The following is a 14,765-nucleotide window of genomic DNA, read 5'->3' on the forward strand; positions in this document are numbered from 1 at the left end:
TGTGGTTTTTGGAGAGAAATTAACTCTTTGGATCCCTGTGATCCAGTTAGAGACATGTTCCTGTTTCATGTACAGGAGGTATCTGACATGCCCCAAGTATTGCCACTTCTCTAAAATGTAAATATTGATCATGGTTTCCTGCAAACCTCACCAGGCAGTTCACACGTCTTTTTAGAGTATCATTTTCTTTTCGTGATTGCCTTGCTAGAATTCTCATTTGTTGATTTTATAGGCTAAAGACAAGAGACATTAGTGCTCAGTGTGTGGGCCATGAGCACGTATCTCCGAGGCAGGCTGTGAGTTTTACAAATAAAAACGAAGTTCAAGGAACACAGTGACGTGCAAGTCTAAATGCCACCCTCTTGACGTTCAAGCAGACAAAGAGTTAAAAAGACTTTAACTGTAGCTCAGTTCTCGTCGTCTTTGCAGGCATTCTGTACCGCACGCTCATGTGAGCCCCAACAGCAGAAGCCTATTTTCCCAGGTAGAAGCTGTGTTGGCAAGGTAACTGAGCATTTCAGAATGCCGAAAGCACTGCTTCAGGACCAGTGCTTTGTTGCAGGACGACTCGGTCTAAGCAAACTTACTTCTTATTGATAATCGCTTGTTATTCCTAGTCACATGTTCGAGAGAGTTAATATTTTTTACTCTTTGAGGTGTTTTAGGCATTTTTTTTTTTTTAATGATACCTTTGGTCCGTCTGCTCATGAAGGAAACTGATATACTTGTTTTGTTTTTAACGTAGAAACCAAGCCAGCAAAACTGCTGCCCTGCAGTCTCACCACAGATCTAACAGCAAGGACATCCAGAACCTAGGTGTGGGTCTGCCCCGGGCTGATGAAGGTCTTCCTGCCAACGAAAGCTTCTTAAACGGAAACCTTGCTGGAGCTACTCTTAGTCCCATGCACACCAAAACCTACCAAGCGAGCAGCCAGCCTGGGTCCGCCAGCAAAGATCTGACCAACAACAACATACCACACCTTCTCAGCCCCAAAGAGGCCAAGTCAAAGACAGAATTTGATTTTAATATCGACCCAAAGCCTTCAGAAGGCCCGGGCACGAAGTACCTTAAGTCAAGCAGCAGATCTCAGCAGAACCGGCACTCATTTATGGAAAGTTCGCAGAGCAAAGCCGGGACGCTGCAGCCCAGTGAAAAGCAGAGTCGGCATAGCTACATCGACACCATTCCCCAGTCCTCTAGGAGTCCCTCCTACAGGACCAAGGCCAAAAGCCATGGGGCACTGAGTGACTCCAAGTCCGTGAGCAACCTGTCGGAAGCCAGGGCCCAGATGGCAGAGTCCAATACCAGTAGGTACTTCCCATCCAGCTGCTTGGACTTGAACTCTCCCACCAGCCCAACCCCCACCAGGCACAGCGACACGAGAACTTTGCTCAGCCCCTCGGGGAGAAATAACCGAAGTGAGGGCACTCTTGACTCCCGCCGAACCACAACCAGGCATTCTAAGACGATGGAGGAGCTGAAGCTGCCGGAGCACATGGACAGCAGCCACTCCCATTCGCTGTCGGCACCTCATGAATCCTTCTCGTATGGGCTGGGCTACACCAGCCCCTTCTCCTCCCAGCAGCGTCCACACAGGCACTCCATGTATGTGACCCGGGACAAAGTGAGAGCCAAAGGCTTGGATGGAAGCCTGAGCGTAGGACAAGGGATGGCGGCCAGAGCTAACAGCCTGCAGCTCTTATCACCTCAGGTACCGCTTAGCACCTTGACCAGATCTCTTGGTTGGCGTGGGAAGGTGATGCAGGGGTGCGATGGGGTCAGGGTGCAGTTGGCACTACTGCAGGAGGTCATACTTTCTTGATAAGACACATTTAGGAAGCAATACTTAAAGGATTAATCTGTTTTTAAATTTGTTTTTAATCATTTAAGCCAGTTGCCGAGTACTCAAGGGAACTGAAAAATCTTGTTTTTCAAAATCTGTTACCTTTCTTAAATGTTCTTTTTGGTATATTTTGTTCAGAGAATCCCGTTTTGGTTTATTACAAAATTCGTCAGCTATATGGGTTAGTTTTTAATTTTCTCAAAATTCAGCGTGAATTCATGGAATTTTCTCTAATCTCTCCAAACCACATTTGCTTAAATCAAACCTTTTTGCTAATACTTTACTTGGTATCATAACCGAATGAAAAAGTTTTAAATTTATCCAGAACTACAGGTAAGTATAACTTCAGGCCAGGATAAATGTTAATTTTCAGTCATTTGGATTGTTTTTAAATCTCAAGGCAATGTTTTTAGCATAGCGCTCCCTCCATCTTAGTGATCTTTAGATTCCAGAACTGACACTAACCTGTTTAAAAATAGTAGCCTTGTTAGAACACATTTTTTTTTTTAATAGCCACACCCACAGCATATGGAAGTTCCCAGGCCAGGGATTGAATCCAAGCCACAGTTGCAATCTACACTGCAGCAGTGGCAACGCCAGATCTTTTAACCCACCGTGCTGGGCTGGGAATCGAACCCAAGCCTCCGCATTGACCCGAGTGTCTGCAGTCAGATTCTTAACCCACTGTGCCACAGTGGGAGCTCCCAGAACACATATTTTAAAAATGACATTTTCATGTTATAAAACGTTCACTGCATCAAAGAAATAAAGGTGAAGAAAAATCAGTGTCAGAAGGAGAAACGTTTCATGTAGGAAAAGTATTCCCCTTTTAGAAGATACAAAAATAGGTTCACCAGCATGTGTCCGAACTCCAGCAAATACGATGGACTCTGCAGTGGGAAGCTTGGCATGATGAGTGCTGGGGAGTGGGAGATGGTCAGTAGCTGAGCAGTTGGTATAACAAAGTAGCTAAGAGCCTGAGCTAGGACGCCAGGCAGACCTGGCTTTGCATCCCAGTTCTGCAATATGCTTCCAACTGTGTAAATTTAGCTAAGTGATAAAATCCCTCTCTGCCTCGATTCCTCATCTGCGTGTTGTTGTGAGGATTCAGCACAGCCTATAAAGTCCTCGGTGCCCCATCCTGGGCACCGCGTAAGAGTTTCTGTTGTTGCTGCTGCTTCTGGGATGGTGGGGGCTGTTCTTCAGACACCGAGTCCCTTCAATGTGCTGGGTATTCTCAGGCACTCAGAAGAGTCGGAGACTGACTCTTGAGAAATTTATCTTCTCTCAGGGAAGATTAAATTATACATCGTAAGAATGAAATGATTAAGAACCACCTTGCTGGGGCACTGGCTATAAAAAGGAGTTGAGGACAGGGAGAGATCCTTGTGAGCAGGAGCAGGCAGAAATGGCTTTAGGAGCGACCGAAGGGCCTGCTCTGAGCTCAGATGTGCAGAGAGGTTCTGGATGGCTAAAGGACCAGGATGTATTTAGGCATTTGCTGAGCTAGGCTCTCATTAGAAAGATGAGGTCCCTGTCCTCTTGGGATGTGTGGCCTGGGGGTGGTGGGATGGCAGCTGCCCGCAGATAGGTGGTGCTAATGCTTGAGTTCACGGGCCCGCCCTGTGCTAGAGGCCTGTGCACCGCAGGACAGAGAGGGGCGGCACAGTCCCGGCATGGGGGTGTGGGAGCCCCGCCCCGAGGCGGGAGTGGAGCCTGTGCAGAGGCTTCTGGGATGTTTGGTGTTTCACCAGGGGAAGAAAGAAGAGTCAACATCAGGAAAGAGGCTCGAAGGGAGGGCCAACAAGAGCATCTGGAGGAAAAGGAGGGTAATTGAGACGTTAAGTAGCCGGGTGAGCTGTGGGATTGGAACATGTGCCACGTGGCTGGGGTGAAAAATGCAAGATTTAGAGTGGCTTTTGCAATGATCTAAGCATGGGATGAGGAGACCATGTGGGAAAATAGAGAAAGAGTGGGTCTTAAAGACTCCTCGGCAATAGAAACTATGTGACTTGTGAATTGAAGAACTGAATGTAGGAAAAAGGAAGCCTTAGGGTTTCTTTTCTAGGATCTCCTTTTCAGAGTAGAAGAAAAGACTTGGGGAGTTCTCTGGTGGCCTAGCGGTTGAGGCCTCTGTGTTCTCACCACTGTGGCTCTAGCTGCTGCTGTGCAGCATAGGTTCAATCCCTGGCCCAGGAATTCCCACATACTGCCTGTGTGGCAGAAAAGGGAAAAAAAGAAAAAAAGAAAAACACACAAGAGAGAACCTGAAATAAGTGTTACAACTGTCATTTACAAAAAAAAAAAGTTCCCGTTGTGTCGCAGCAGAAACGAATCTGACTAGGATCCATGAGGACGCAGGTTCGATCCCTAGCCTCACTCAGTGGGTTAAGGATCTGGAGTTGCCGTGAGCTGTGGTTTAGGTCACAGATGCAGCTTGGTTCTGGCGTTGCTGTGGCTGTGGTGTAGGTGGGCAGCTGTAGCTCCGATTCCACCCCTAGCCTGGGAACCTCCATATGCTGCAGGTGTGACCCTAAGAAGCAAAAAAAAAAAAAAAAGAGAGGAAGCGAGAGAGGACTTGAGGTCACCTAATTCAACCCCTCCATTGCACAGATGGGCATTCTGAGGCTCTGAGAAGTTAGGTGGATTATCCAAGTTTACCCAGCTAGTTGGGTGGAGCTGAGATGATGACGCAGTATTCAGGTCCCTAGGCCAGTGCTGCTTGCATCGTATCACGCTAACTCTGGGCCCCTTTGCAGAGATGTTCTCCCTGAGATTGGAAAGACTATCAGGGGCCCAGGTAAGAGGAAGGGTGGGAGATGCCATGATTAGAGTCAGCAGTGGTTGGAGGAGCTCCACCAGAGAGAAGGGCCTAAAAAGATCTCTAGGGTCTAGCAGCTGCTCATAGACGTTACATGGAAGTCAAAACCAGTAAAGTATGTTGGCATTAAGCATAGTGCAAAGAGAGAAGAAATAAGAAAAACAAAAAACTGTACCTTGGAAAAGGACAAATGGTTGGGCTCTGTGAGAGTTCCGAAGAAAAGGCTTTGTGAACATGGTGGAAATAAGCTAATTATAAAACCTTAACTGTATGCTAAGCACAGATCCAACTGTTACTGAATTTTAAGTCCAGTTCGGGAGGTGCAGTGCCAAGCTGCAAGAAAGTACAAGTTTAAAGGCACAAACATGGTAGACCGCTTGTGAAGTAACTGAACCCCTGAATAAATGATGGAAATCACTCTCGTAGCCACCTTCAAGAGCAAGGGGACTGGACTGGCTCCGTCACTTAGAGTTTAGTTTAGATATAAATCATTTGTTTTCTAAAATAGTTTTCTAGGAGTTCCTGTCGTGGCACAGTGGAAATGAATCCAACTAGGAACCATGAGGTTGTGGGTTCCATCCCTGGCCTCGCTCAGTGGGTCAAGGGTCCGGCGTTGCCGTGAGCTGTGGTGTAGGTCGCAGATGCGGCTTGGATCTGGCATGGCTGGCAACTGTAGCTCTGATTAGACCCCTAGTGTGGGAACCTCCATATGCCACGGGTGCAGCCCTAAAAAGCAAAAATAATGAAATAGTTTTCTAGAGGCCTTTGTAAACAGTACAGGTGATAAAATTCAAATGAGGTCTTGTCACAAAGTAGAGAGAAGAAAGGCTACAAATGGATGATTTCCTGCCCAAGTCCGTTCATAGTACATTTGGGGAGTGAGGGACAGAAAGAATCATGTTTTAAATTTTAAATAAACTGTTTTGGACACATGGTGTAAAAGCTCAAGATAAGACTTTCTGTGCGTAATATATGGATACATAATGCAGGCAAATCCTCCGAGTAGCTTGGTAATTTTATTCCTTAATTTTTTTTTTTTTTTTTTTTTTTTTTCTGAGGGTAGAAAATGCTGCTTTCCCCCTCAATGAACACCACTATGGCCCAAGGCTGCTCTTAGCTTCTGACTCACTTCCTTGAGACAAATAGGTAGTGTCTCCAGAGATGAGTGCTGTCAGGATTATTCAGAAACTACATGAAAAATAAGTACTGTTATCCTAGAGAAGATTAAGAAGAGAATTTAAGTACATAAACTACAGTCGTTAGGGAATTTTTAAGACAGATTATTAAGAGCACTGATTCAATTCCTTGATAGATTCCAAAAAATCTTTGTTTTCATCTGAATCTACCATATATGTCCTTCATGAAAAATACTTTTGCATCTGCACAGTTCTTTTTGGAGAACTCAGGCTAAAATGTGCTAGAGAAATTTGGATTAACTAATAGAATCTCTAATTCAGTTCTCATTGAGTACTGCTCAGAACCATGACTTTCTAGATATTAGGAAGATAATTTTCTTTGTTTTCAATAATTAATTGAACTATTTTCAGAGTAATTCATTCCCTGCTCGCATTAACTTTAATGAGAATTTCCGTTTCCATCTGTGTGACATTTGTTTGACTTATTTTACATTTATCAGATGATTCACTCTTTTACGGGATAACTTATGTTTTAGCCAGCTGATGTTTTTAATTTTAGCCAGTTATGGTACTGATTATACCAAATAAGACCCATGGCTATTTAGGTGATTTTCATCCCTAGGAACAGAACACACATATAAATCCTTTTAAATTTGCCTTCCAGCCTGGAGAGCAGCTCCCTCCAGAGATGACTGTGGCGCGATCTTCTGGGAAGGAGTCCTCCAGAGAAGGCACCTCTTCCTTCCATGCGAGGCAGAAGTCTGAGGTTTGAATTTTCCAGAATTATCCACCTTTTAGGATAGAACGTGTCTGTAGAGACTGGTCATTCACCACCATGACAGCCTAGCTTTTAAGATTTATTCATACCCAGTCTCCCACAAATTTGAACTGGCTTCTAGTTTTCCTCATGCCTCAATTCTGAGTTTTCTCTTTTAAAAGATCCTGGAGTTAATTATAGACCAGTTAGGCACCATTCTAAGTTCACAGGCCACATCGTCATCACTCTGTTGTTTACTTTTATAAACTTGTTTTTTGTCTCAGGGTGGAGCATATCATGACCCCCATTCTGATGATGGCAATGCCCCCAAAGAAAACAGACACCTGTACAATGATCCTGTTCCGAGGAGAGTCGGCAGCTTCTACCGAGGTAAACCCAGCCCCTAAGCACCCATCAGGGTCCTCTCTTCTCTCCCCTCTCTACACCTCTAGCCCGCACCCTCCCCGGCATTTCACTGCCCTGACTTCTGGTAAGCATCCTTCTTACCTACACTGTCGCCTTCCAACACCGCCTTGGAGCCCACTGTTTTGGTTCAGACGCTCGTGACTTCTGACCAGGGTTCTTTCTCCCTAGCTCTAAGGTCACCATCAAAACGGTCCCTGGAATGATCCTTCCAAAGCTTTGTGCTGATCACATCACTCACTCATTGGATTAAGTCATAAAATATTTATCCACGTCACTTGTGTGCCTGACACTGTTCTAATTTAGGACGTCAGTGAACAAGGCAGCCAAAGGTCTCCACCCTCACAGCGCTCACATTCTCATGAGGAGAGAGCAACACTAAATGTAATAATTATGTGGAGCAGGAAAAGGTAGTTAATGCTACAGGGAGAAAAATACAGCAGGACAATCCATGCCCCAGCCCCAGCCTTCTATTTCTCATCTGCTGATGGTTTCCCATTGGCATCAGGATAAAATCTGAGTTCCCTAAGATGGCATTTTTCTTGACTTTGTGTGCCCTGGCCCTTGCTGTCCTTTCCAGCTCCTTCCCCTCTGCTCTGGTGCCCAGAGGCTGTGCCCTCCGCTGGCCTCAGCGCATTACTCCCTCGGCTCAGACAGCTTTTCTGTCCCCTTTGAGACTCTCTACTTTGAGGTCCTCTGCAGTGTGGCGGCTTCCCTGGCCACCCAGATGACGGCAAGTGTTTCCTCCCCTCTCCCGCCCATAGTTCCTTGTCTCTAACATGACGCACACCCCGTGGTACTGATTCTTTGACCCCATTTCCCTCTCACAGGGTCACAAGGCCCTTTTCTTCTGTTACCCTCATCGACTAGCACACTGCCTGCAGTTTCATAAATATTTGTTGATTGAATGAACGAAAATCTTCAGGAGTTCCCGTGGCGCAGTGGTTAACGAATCCGACTAGGAACCATGAGGTTGCGGGATCGATCCCTGGTCTTGCTCAGTGGGTTAACGATCCGGCGTTGCCGTGAGCTGTGGTGTAGGTCACAGACGAGGCTCGGATCCCGCGTTGCCGTGGCTCTGGCGTAGGCCGGTGGCTACAGCTCTGATTTGACCCCTAGCCTGCGAACCTCCATATGCCATGGGAGCGGCCCAAGAAATGGCAAAAAAAGACCAAAAAAAAAAAAAAAAAGAAAGAAAGAAAATCTTTAAGTGTAGTTGAATGACCATAAAAATGTCCTTTGATATTTAACAACTTTAACGAATGTTTCAGGGGCTGAATGGATTTAGGAGTAGCTGACAGAGAAATGCATCCCCTTTGAGGAGCTGTGTAATCATAGAGTGGGAGCCCCCAGGGAGCCCCAGCCCCTAGCGGGGAGACTGGCATCAACTCCACCAGGGCATGGGTGAGGTCCCGGGTCCAGGAGGCTCAGCTTCTCAAAGCATCCTTCAGGGGTCACCATGACCTTCTCTAGCTGCCATGCCCACATTGCCCAGCTTCTCATTATTCCATTGATTTGGGAGGACAGCTAAAAAGGCAGGATCTGCAAGGAATATGGACAACCGCTTGATCCTTTTAACTAGGAACTTGAGCTAAATAAATGCAAAGACGTGCTATTCAGGACCTAATGTGTATTAAATGATTACGCTACTCTGTTTCCTCCCAGCCCCACCTTTGAGAAAAGTATAAGGCACTAAATGTATCTTTTAAGGCATTTATTCTTTTTTTCTGATGCCGTGGTTACTTTAGAACCTTTTTAATTCAGACTAAAGTTAATTAAGGCAAACTCTTGTAGGGTACTAATGAGCAAAAGTCTCTTCTTCTCTGAGTTTTACTTCCAAAATGGATCGTACACATGTTACTTTCTATAGATATCTGGAGAGTGTACTTTAATATGAAAATGTTAACCAAGTTTTAAATTACTTAATTAGTCTTTGACCTCCGGAAACCCAGTTTTATTCTGATAGCACATGAATTAAATTGGTTAATATCATCAAAGCCCCTCATTTGTTTTCTTCATAATTGACTTCAGGGTTTGGCGGGTAGAACATTTTTATTTTAGAAAGTCCAGAAATAGGAGTTCCCGTCATGGTGCAGTGGTTAATGAATCTGACTAGGAACCATGAGGTTGCGGGATCGATCCCTGGCCTTGCTCAGTGGGTTAACAATCCAGCGTTGCCATGAACTGTGGTGTAGGTCACAGACGCGGCTCGGATCCCGAGTTGCTGTGGCTCTGGTGTAGGCCTGCGGCTACAGTTCTGATTGGACCCCAGCCTGGGAACCTCCATATGCCATGGGAGCGGCCCTAGAAAAGGCAAAGAAAAAAAGAAAGTCCAGAAATAGAAGGAAAAGGTTTAACTAGGTGAGACATTTGGAGACATACTAAATCTAAGTGGATGAAGACTTAGTAGTATCATTGAAATGACGGGTGTTTTTAGAATGTTTCTTGTTTTCAGTCCTACTGTCCAAGAGTCAAATGAAACGGTGTCATTTATCTTGATATATAAGCCTGTATATTCTTTTTGTGATGAAATTTGCAATTTATTTTGATTTATGAACAAGCTGAGAATTTGACAGAAAAAGGTAGTAACACATAGGACCGCCCCCCCCCCCGCCAAGAAAAGCGTTGATTCACATACATTGTGCTTTGTCTTTCTATTTAGTCCTAAGTTGAAACCTGAGGAAAAAATAGTATTTTTGTGCAAATAACTGAATTTTTTTGGAATTTAGTTTAAAAAATATATAAAATTGACACCGCCTCCCAAGTGGCAAGGCTTCAACTGTAGTTTCTGTCTTCCAGCACACGCTGTTAAGAATCACTTCAGATTAAGAATTAGATTTTACATAGTTGGGTCTGTGATGTAAGAAAGCCTCAACTAAAAAGAATGTCAAAACGGGGGAGGGGGAATCATATTCATCCTGCTAAATATCCTATAATGTTCTCCAGTTTATCAGCTGACACGTCAGTTTATGTCCTGAGTATATATTACCTGGTGTTAACTGACCCTTGCAGGCTACTGTCGTATGCAAATTTTGACTGATCTTCTTTTTTGTTTATCTTATCTATGTGAGAAAAAATTGCCGCAGAAGGTGAGAACTGCCTTGACCAAGAGAGTACCTCAGTGGCTTATTTTTTCTTTATTCAGTGCCATCTCCACGTCCAGACAATTCTTTCCATGAAAATAACGTGTCAACCAGAGTTTCTTCCCTACCATCAGAAAGCAGTTCTGGAACGAACCACTCAAAAAGACAACCAGCATTCGATCCATGGTGGGTGTTTTGGTTTGTTTTTATTCTTCTTTTTTCTGATTGTGGATTTGAGATGTCACAGAAACTCTGGGTAAAATTTAGCATTCTTTCTCCTGCTTTTCTTTCTCAAGAGAGATTGCTTGAGAAGGGCAATGCGATTTGTCACTACTTGTGATGATTTCTTTCCAGTTCAGCATTTATACTGAATATCATGTTAAAGAAAGAAAATATCCTGGGTCAGTTCATAAGTCATAATTCTTCCATCACCTTCTTCTGACATGATTGGCGTCCTTCGCTGTCTTCCCCACTTGTTGCTGTTGAATCATGTGGCAGACACTTTGCTTAGCCCTTTGTGTGCACTGTCTCACTCAGTTCTCAGTCAGCCTTTGAAGTAGGAGTGCTTCCCACTCTCCAGATGAGGAAACTGCAGCTTAGAAAAGGTAAGGCGCCTGCCTGGTGCTGGACAGCCAGTAACAGGGAGGAGGGAGCTGGCATGTAGACTGAGATGGGTTTTGACTCCAAAGCTCGTGTCTTTTACTTCCGTGCCACCTCACTTTCATTCAGGGTGGGAATAAATAGGGGGGACAACCCTTTATGCGACCGCAAAGTGTAATGGTAGTCAGAGGATAAAGTGATACGCCAGTTTTGCTCATCCTTTAATCTTTTTGTGTAATATGTAATAAAAATTTAAGGAGAGAATTATAACATGCATCAAGTCCCATTACCAGATCTGTCTGGGGTGGGGGGAGGACTTTTTTTTTTTTTAAATAATGCAGACTTTATATTCTCAGCTCTCCAGAAAGACTTCTCAGATTCTAGATGTGAGGGGTGTTTATATGTATTTATAGAACTACTTAAGTTCTCCACCAAGAATAAAATGGTGCCTCACTGTGACACACCAAATTGAGAATAAGAGCAGTCTGTCAGATTCCATCTCTGCTGTTTATTGCCATGATTCACACAATTTGGACCCTGCCGGAAGGGTTTTAGCAAGGTTTCAGTGTTACCATCCCTTATGGTGAAAATAACTTAATTTTAAAACAATAATAAAAACAGTTTTCTTAAAGCTCTAAATGCTTTTTCTTATAAGCATACTGTATCTATTGTCTTATTTATAAAATGAGAGGTTTAAGAGTTCCCATTGTGGCTCAGCAAGTTATGAACCTAGCTAGTATCCCTGAGGACACGGGTTGGATCCCTAGCCTCTATCAGTGGGTTAAGGACCCGGCGTTGCCATGAGCTGTGGTGTAGCTCGCAGATGCGGCTCGGATCCTGTGTTGCTGTGGCTGTGATGTAGGCCGGCAGCTGCAACTCCGATTCTCCCTAAGCTGGGGACTTCCCGTATGCCATGGGTGTGGCCCTAGTAAGCAAAAAAACAAAAATAATAAAACAAATAACACCCCCAAATAGGAGTTCCCGTCGTGGCGCAGTGGTTAATGAATCCGACTAAGAACCATGAGGTTGCGGGTTCGGTCCCTGGCCTTGCTCAGTGGGTTAAAGGATCTGGCGTTGCCGTGAGCTGTGGTGTAGGTTGCAGACGCGGCTCGGATCCCACGTTGCTGTGGCTCTGGCGTAGGCTGGTGGCTACAGCTCTGATTGGACCCCTAGCATGGGAACCTCCATGAGAATTGTGTCTAAAGTTGTGAGAATACAAAAGTATGAAAGGAATTGTTTTTTGTCTTGGTCATTGCATGATAAAGTGGTAATGGTTTAAAAGAGTGTCGGAGTTCCCCTTGTGGCTCACCAGGAATGAACCTGACTAGTATCCATGAGGACATGGATCTGATCCCTGGCCTCATTCAGTGGATTAACGATCTGGCGTTGCTGTGAGCTGTGGTGTAGGTCGAAGATGAGGCTTGGATCCCGTGTTGCTATGGCTGTGTAGTAGGCCAGCAGCTGTATGTAGCTCCAATTCAACCCTTAGCCTGGGAACTTCCATGTGCCTTGGTTGCAGCCCTAAAAAGACAAAATAAAATAAAATAAAAGTATCAGTTATAGATCAACATAGTCCTGTGAAAATTCCATAGGTCAGATCAAGATGAAATCCAAAAGTGGATTAAAAGTCTCAACATTTTGTTTCTTTCTTTTGATCATCAGTGCAAGTAGAGCTTGTGTAGACCTGCATAGGTGTAGAAACCTAGGAACAATTGTTTTAAAAAGAATTAGAGGCACATTTGGGATGTTGACCTTTAGACAAGTCTTCATCAAGTCATACTGAGTCTGATATTGCTGTTATGAGGCTTAAGAGAATTCCAGAATTGCCAGGGACGAATTGGCTATGTTCTTTTGTTCTTACCATCCTTCACAACAGTGCTGCGATGATGCTTCTTCACGTTTGCAACTAACTTAATCTAAGTCATCCATTAGGCTTGACTTGTCTTATTTTTTTTTTCCCCTTGAACAAGATCTCTCATTGATTCACCATGTTATTTATTATTTATTTTGAGAGAAATGCCATTTGATGATGGTAGAAAAACACAAACAAGCCTTGCCATGGTGATGGAGTGAATTGCTGTTCTTAAATTATCACTTAGCTAAGGGCAGTCTGTTTCTCCTTGATGTAGTAGTACTTTATATTTCTTTGAGGAAGATAATTTTTGTACAGTGTACACATTTCTTGCAATGGAGCAATCAAGCTACTACATCATACTTTAAAGTGATAAATATCGTAGTATAATATCCAAAGCAGTGATTCTGGCATCTCAGCTGTCCAGAATCCAGTTAAGAGTGGGAGATAAACCATAATATTTCTGAACAACAAACATGGAGTTAACATGGTCAGATTCATCATCTTTACTAATGAGAAAACACCTCCACCCTCCCTGTGAAACTGGTTATTTTTCTTTTATGCACAGTTCACGCAGTTGGCACTGAGATTGTCAGGCAAGAGATAACCCCAGGTAACAGTATGGTATGTAAAGGGCGAAAGGTCCTGAGCAGTACCTGTGGAGAAGAAGGGTATTTTTGCTATTTCTCAGGCCCCAGTGGCAAAATCGTTTCTAGCCATTATGGTTTCATACATAGAATAGATACCCATGTAGAGTATGTATCTTTAAAATAGGCTGTTCTTACTTTCCATAAAAAGACAAAGTGTTTAGAAAGACTGCTGTCAAAATTGGCTTAAAAACTGGCACTTAAACAGTAAACCAAATTAATTAGAAGTCCCTGTAGTTAAGATAAGTGAAGAATTGCTGTTACTCACTTGCACAATCCCAGGCTTTCTCTTCTTGTAAAGTTATGAATACATTGGTATCCATTATTACTTGTCATCATAACTCAGAATTATTCCTGTAGAATGAGTTAGTCACTGACTTTCTCCTCTCAGACATTAATCGAGCCACCCTAGTCACATGGGCGGGGGAGGTGGGTGGCAGGGAAAGTGTCACATTGTGAGCACCTCTCCTCTTCAGTGCACCTTCGAGCTGCTGCTCCTGGCTGGAGTGGACTGGAGCCTCCTGGTCCTCTGTCAAGCCTGTAGGTCCCTTGCCTTGAGTCTGTGAGCAGCTGGAGGTCACACTGCTTGTTTTAATTTTTCTCTATCTCCAGCACCTAACACAGGTCCTGGTGCATACTCTGCAAGTGTTGTTTGACCTTAGTCAGTTTTAGTTCATTCCTTTTTTAGGTGGCTCTTTGGAATTCTCTTTCTTGGTTTGTTTTTGTTTTGTTTGTTTGTTTTTTCGTCTTTTTTAGGGCCGCACATGCAGCATATGAAAGTTCCCAGGCTAGGGGTCGAATCAGAGCTGCAGCTGCCACCACAGCCACACCACGTCCAAGCTTTGTCTGTGACCTACACCACAGCTCACAACAATGCCGGAACCTTAACCCACTGAGAAAGGCCGGGGATTGAACCCGCGTCCTCATGGTTACTAGCTGGGTTTGTAACCCGCCGAGCCACAATGGGAACTCCGAATTCTCTTCCTCTTAACTCCTTATGGAAATAGTAGCTCGTATGGTAGATAATGTTTGAGTCCATGACTGTTCGGTAAGGAGACTGTTATTGTCACTGCCCACCACGCGTGCGCACACACATTCTCCCCCATCATCTTTGCTGCCTCCAGCCCCTCTGCTTTTTTTTCCAGCCCTGGATAATGTGCCAGGTGACTAGCTGGGTGGTCCTTCTCAAAGCTTCTGTCCCCGAGATTGCTGCAATCACCCACTTGCCCTTCCCTTATGCTGCTCCTCTGGAACCCCTGAGTTGCCTATACAGTTAGTTAGCTCAGCTCAGCTCAGCACACAACTCCTGGCCATACCAGGTAGACTCAATTGCAGGGTCCAGAATTCACAAATGAGACTAAATCATGGTGCTCACTCCTACCCATTGGGTGCATTACTGGTTATAAATGTGTATGTTTCTATGTTGCTTCTCCCTCTGTCTGTTTTTTTTTGTTTGTTTGTTTGTTTGTTTGTTTTCCTCTCTCCCTCTTTCTCTCTCCCACTGGCACTCTTTCTTTCTCTCTGACTTCCTTTTGTGTCTTGTGTGATGCTTGCACACCCATGCTTTACTCCTCGCTTTTATCCTCTAATTCAAGAGCAATG

The 14,765-nt window shown here is 44.3% G+C and overlaps 1 protein-coding gene across 12 annotated transcripts in view; it reads left to right on the top strand.

Annotated features, from left to right (window-relative positions):
• CDKL5 (cyclin dependent kinase like 5) overlaps positions 1-14,765 on the top strand; it is a 235,939-nt gene that overhangs the window by 187,123 nt on the left and 34,051 nt on the right. For all 12 annotated transcript variants that reach the window (XM_085008649.1, XM_085008645.1, XM_085008647.1 and 9 more), the window contains exons 12-15: positions 746-1,712; positions 6,466-6,567; positions 6,843-6,948; positions 10,127-10,250. In XM_085008649.1, coding sequence (XP_084864775.1) covers positions 746-1,712; positions 6,466-6,567; positions 6,843-6,948; positions 10,127-10,250 — 1,299 coding nt within the window. The remainder of the gene's footprint in view (positions 1-745; positions 1,713-6,465; positions 6,568-6,842; positions 6,949-10,126; positions 10,251-14,765) is intronic.

Source organism: Sus scrofa, chromosome X (assembly GCF_054392235.1).
Source record: "Sus scrofa isolate SSC_HxYL_T2T_F1_AM1 chromosome X, Sscrofa_HxYL_maternal_Yorkshire_Landrace_v2.0, whole genome shotgun sequence".
Lineage (NCBI taxonomy): Eukaryota > Metazoa > Chordata > Mammalia > Artiodactyla > Suidae > Sus > Sus scrofa.